We start from the raw sequence: 5,330 nt of genomic DNA, 5'->3' as shown, positions 1-5,330 counted from the left end.
AGCGATCTCTCGCATATTCTTGAAATACTTTACATTCAATTCTAATTCTTCAACATTTAATAAGCATGTATATGTTTCTCGATACAACTGCGCGAATTTCTCTTTTCTATTTTCGGGCGACTTTCAATCTTGTTTCGTAACAGAATACAATTCAGCGGAATAAACCCCCGGGAGACTTTTCTACCCCACATTTTCTCTTCGATATTACGACGCCGAACTTGCCGACACATACATATAAACTTTTACAGAAAATACGGAAATCCTATCCTGTGAGCGGTTTGTCGTTAGCGAGTCAAATTTAAACTTTCCGTCGTTTCTCTTGAAAGATTCTCGCGCGCGAGAAACTTACTTCTTGAATGGCTTCGAGAAATTCTGAAGATGAGCTTATCGCTTCTTCGCTAAAGTGCTTTGCGTACTCGAAACGCACATTTAAGCTCACTCGTGCGAGATGCGGGGAATCATGTCTCGCAAAGAAAATCTTCCGGCGAGCTCCTCATCCCGGGTATCGCTTTCGGAACCGACTTGTAACATTCGCGCATTTTCCCGCCGACTCTCGCATTCGAAGTCGTAACTCGAGTTGATCGTCTCAAACTTTTCGCGACGTTCGAAGAAGCGTTTTCTTCCTGGATATATAAACTATTATGATTTGCGCGCGAAACGGATGTCCTGTACATTCTCCAGCATTTCTCGTTCGTCGCTCTTAATTTCTCGTTTAAACAAACGGAATCCGTAACATTTCTTAGAGATATCTCGTTACCTCCGTTCGAGAACGATGGCAATCTTCGAGATTTCCTCGCCTCGCACGGTACGATCTGATAATTTAATTGTGGTGCCATTTTATTAATGTATCTCGGAACTGCAAAATTTACGTCGATAGGAACGATCAGTGATTTTTTCTTTTGTATCGGCGATAGATTTCAGGTAGGCGAAGATGCTGCGCTTTTTTACGTTCCGTCATCAAGTTTGTCCTGATCTTTCTCGAATTCAGAAAATCTCGATAGATTTCCTGCACTGTCCCGTTGAGAGTCAACCTTCTGAACACAAAAATCGCGCTTGCACGTTGCAACTGCAGCATTCCTCTTCTTGTCGTTTTCGACAGAGCGTATGTCTGAAGGAGGCTCGATTTTTTCTACTACTTTCGTCGCGGAATCGGCATGCACTTGTTGCACGTAAATGCTAGATACGCTGGCAGTGACTAACATATTATTCGGAGACGTCGTTGTCGATAAAAACTCTCGAATGGGACTAATGGCCTTGTTATAACGTTTCTCGATGGTGCTGCAAACTTTCGTGTTCAAATTTACGCCGATTTGCCGATCGCGATCTATATAGTGATCGATTAATTTCGATCCGAATTTAGAAGAAATCCGGTCGTTCCTGACAACGTCTTCGATCTCGGATGAACTATTTTTGCAATGATTGCTATTACGAGTGGCGACTCCCTTTTGAAGCACCATCTGATTTTGATCGTCGGGAAGAATCTCGAAATGTTCCTTCAATCGTTTATTCGTGGTCTCTTCATCTACGACGGGCCAATTGTCGTCAATCTTAATACATACGGAAGACTCTTGTTTTCGGACTTGGAAGAAATTATTGCGAGATGCCCGAGAATTTTCAACGGTACGCTTGAGGTATCGATGCGAGTTGTATTCAGTTCTGCAAAGAATATTCGAGGGATTCGCATCGACTGTTTCACGAACAGACAATCCGTCCCACGCAGGCGCGGCTCCTTTTATTATAGCAGCATTAGACTTGCAGTAGGACTGAAAATTGTTATTGGAAATGCATTCGTCACAAGAGCGTTCACCTAGAACGTTCTCCTCCTGAAATGCACGAATGCTGGTCGTTGGAAGGTAAGACGCGCTCTCTCTAACCCGATTACAAGATCGAAGAGCAGCGTTCGAAGCATCCGTGGCTCTACGAGAGAGGTCGCGATTGGCGAAACTCAACGCCTTCTGCCGAGTATTCGAACTGTTCTCGTTCAAGCAGCTTATATGAGAGCCTGTCGGAACGGGTTTACCGACCATGGAGAAAGACGAAGACGGCGAAGTGTTATCGACGAGACCGGATCGATTTTCAAAGTTACGGAGGAACTTGGTCTGGTCGCGAGCTAGAAGATAATTGGATTCGTTGGGCGACAGCACGCTTCGGTCGAATTTGTCCGGCCGATTCAGACGACGAGAAATGCCAAGGTCGAAATTCCCGCAGCTCAAACCCAACGCCCGAGTCTTCCCGATGATCTCGCTATATTGGTACCGGAGTGGACTCAATTCATAATCTATTTTCAGCAAAGCTTCCACTTCGCTGGATATTCGCTGATGCTTCTTCGATTTGGCAAAGTCGTTCGGTAAGGCAGATGGCTCGAACGAATTCGGCGGAATGTGGACCGACTTGATGGAGGAGTATGGATTTCTAACAACGTCAACGAGGTCACCGTCATTCGTCAGATTGCCAACACTTTCATCATTGACAAATGTTGGACTCGGATCGCGATAAGGATCCCAATCCATTGTGCGATGGTTACTTTTCGTTTTGTGAAATGTCACTTCCGCCACGAGTTCCTCCGACTTCTCGCCATTAATCACTGTCGTAGGTGTCGTATCCTACGGAGAATGAAACCTATCGTAGTCGTGGGAAAAACGATCGATTTATCCCTTCTATACAACCCTCTATATCTTATTTATCTTATAAAGTTCAGTTAAAATATATATATAAATAATCTAAAATATTTCTAACGAATAAAAATGCAAGAATTTTTACAACTGAATACATTTTTATACTATTATTTGTTTTTTTTCGTAAATTTCATTATAGAAATTAAATTGAAAATTAAACTTGATTCATTGATAGCAAATGCCCATAAACGTACGCAAAGTATAGGCGCCATCGTTCTCGACTCGTGTTTTCTCGTCTCATATTGTTGGTCACAAAAATTGGTCGTCGTGTCATTTGTTAAGAAGACCGTCGAGAAGATAAACGGTGCCATTCTCTTAACAATCATGGACATTTTCTTTTCACGCGCGGACGATGATTCGGATTTTAACGCGACATCCATTGCTTTGAAGTTTGTGGAAATATTACTTGAGGTTTCGTTCTTCAGGATTGGCATGGGCTTGGACTTGCCCAAATTCTCAGATACAAATATAAGGCTACCATGAACGTGTGTGCTTTCATTTTCAATACTTATTTGCTGCGTTAATCTATTTTCCATAAATTCATGCGAAGAATCGGAAATTACTTCTTTCTTTATCAAAGGTACATTTTTATTAAATGCGACCAGTTTACTTAAGGAAGTGCTTCTCTTGTTGAAATAAATGCAGAGAGGTTCTTTCATTTGTGTTTCACAAATTTCAGTTTCTTTCAAAGGGATCATACCTTGGATAGATGTTTCATAATCTTCTTCTATTCAGATAATAAAATCATTATCGAAGATTATAAAATTAAATTAAAAAATTATAAAAGAATATGAAAATTTGACAAACTAGAATAGAAAAATCGTTGAAAAAATATTAAGCAGGTTAAAAAAATACAAAATAATTAATAAGTTATAAAGCTATAAAACTATTTAAAATATATTTCATTATGTGAAAATCTCGTAATATTTAAAAATGTAATATCTAAAAAATATAATAAAAAAGTTAAAGCAATTTTTCTTCTATTATTTCTTTTTAATTCTAATTAAAATTTAGTACACAACAGTAATCCAATCTACTTTTTAAGAACTTGAGATAATTAATTTTCTTAATTTTAAAATTAATTTTTCAAAGTATTAAAAAAGGGCAAAGGTCCATTATTACACTGAACTTTAAATTACTGATTGACGTTAACGCGTGTATAATTCTCGCAAATGCAAAGGCTAACATTTCTAGAATTAATATCTCTTTCAAACCAACCATCCGTGTCAGATGTGTAAGTGATCCTGACGGAATTCGTCACAGATCGAGCCGATTTTTGCCAGTCATCCGATTCGTTCGACTCGTATCGTTTCGTATAAACGGGAAAAAGCGACATGGACGGAACGAAAGGGACTTCAACATGTCCCTGACAATCTGTGTAACTGGTTTTCGTGTCACGCGACATTGTAATAGGAGGTTAGTTAAAAGCCGTTTCGCATCTCGCTGAACCCCGTTCTCGCGAACGTGTAATCGTCACTAACAGAAAACACGCGACACCACGTACTTTGATATTCACGCGGCGCATAATTTCGCGAAACCGGAATATGTATCGGCCGAAGTTGCCGAATGAAGCGAGCAGACGTTAGCCCACGAAGAACTTCAGTGACAAACGAAATGGCAAAATGCTATACTCGAAAAGAAAAAACAATATATTTCTCTCTTTCTCTTAAAAAAAAACTATATTATTTCGACATATTTTAATTTTATTTTGAAATTCTTTTCTAATGTATTTAATAATTATTTTAGAATTTACATATATCGCATAAATATTTAGATTTTTATCTCTCGCGCATCTATGTGTGTGTGACATTATCTTTATCTTATTATTGCCACATCTTGTATTTCTGCATAAATACAAAGATAGCTTCTGCTTGAAAAATGCCAGCACCCATTTAATATATATATATTTTTTGCATAAATTAATGAAACGATTTCCATACGTATCTGTTGTGAACTTCTATATGTATCTATGATACAATATAAAATCCAATATATTTTAAATAATAGGTTCTCCTTCTGCAACACTCGGCGTAACCGATAGTAAATTAACGTACAAAATAACGAGATCAAATTGTAGAGAAAACATTGTAAAAGCCACGAACGCTTGCATTGGATGCTGCGGTTACGCGTATAATAAAATACGATGGATATCCTAGCGATGGAACTCGAAAACTGTTGCAAACAATTCAATTTAAATGAAGATTTGTTCTTTCAGATATAACATATATATAACTGAAAATGATCCCTTATATTTTCGACGATTTCGATTGGTTCTGTTCTGTCGTTGCGTTTACTTCGTGAGCTGTCATTGCATATTTTGACAGTTTTAATATCGAGAAGTTAGTGTAGTGATAGTTATATATATTAAAGGATTTAGTATATATAATTATTAAAATCTGATAAACAAGTGTTTATTAATTTTGCGATTAAATGGTTTCGACTACAGTTTCTCAGGTAGAAAGAAAAATAAAAATTCAGCGTATTAAAATTATATACATAATTGAAATTGGGAAATTAAAATTATGTACATAACAGAAATTCAGAGAATAAAAATACAATTATAGGCAATTATACAATTCGGTATAATTAAGGCAACAATACAATTCGAGACTTTCGAGACTCGACATGACATGCCTTTCTTTTCATTTCTTTCTG

General features: G+C 37.7%; 1 protein-coding gene across 1 annotated transcript; it reads right to left on the bottom strand.

Annotated features, from left to right (window-relative positions):
* Positions 1–458: 458 nt before the first annotated feature.
* Positions 459–4,080, bottom strand: LOC146725310 (uncharacterized). Its single transcript, XM_085482519.1, is given in 3 exon segments — positions 459–2,603; positions 2,870–3,402; positions 3,894–4,080. Coding segments are annotated over 3 exon segments (2,865 nt in total).
* Between the last annotated feature and the right edge of the window lie 1,250 nt (positions 4,081–5,330).

Source organism: Nylanderia fulva, unplaced genomic scaffold (assembly GCF_048542155.1).
Source record: "Nylanderia fulva isolate GAGA-0341 unplaced genomic scaffold, ASM4854215v1 Scaffold1, whole genome shotgun sequence".
Taxonomy (NCBI): Eukaryota; Metazoa; Arthropoda; class Insecta; order Hymenoptera; family Formicidae; genus Nylanderia; species Nylanderia fulva.
The sequence above is the reverse complement of the archived record's forward strand: the minus strand, read 5'-3'. Positions and strand labels throughout refer to the sequence as shown.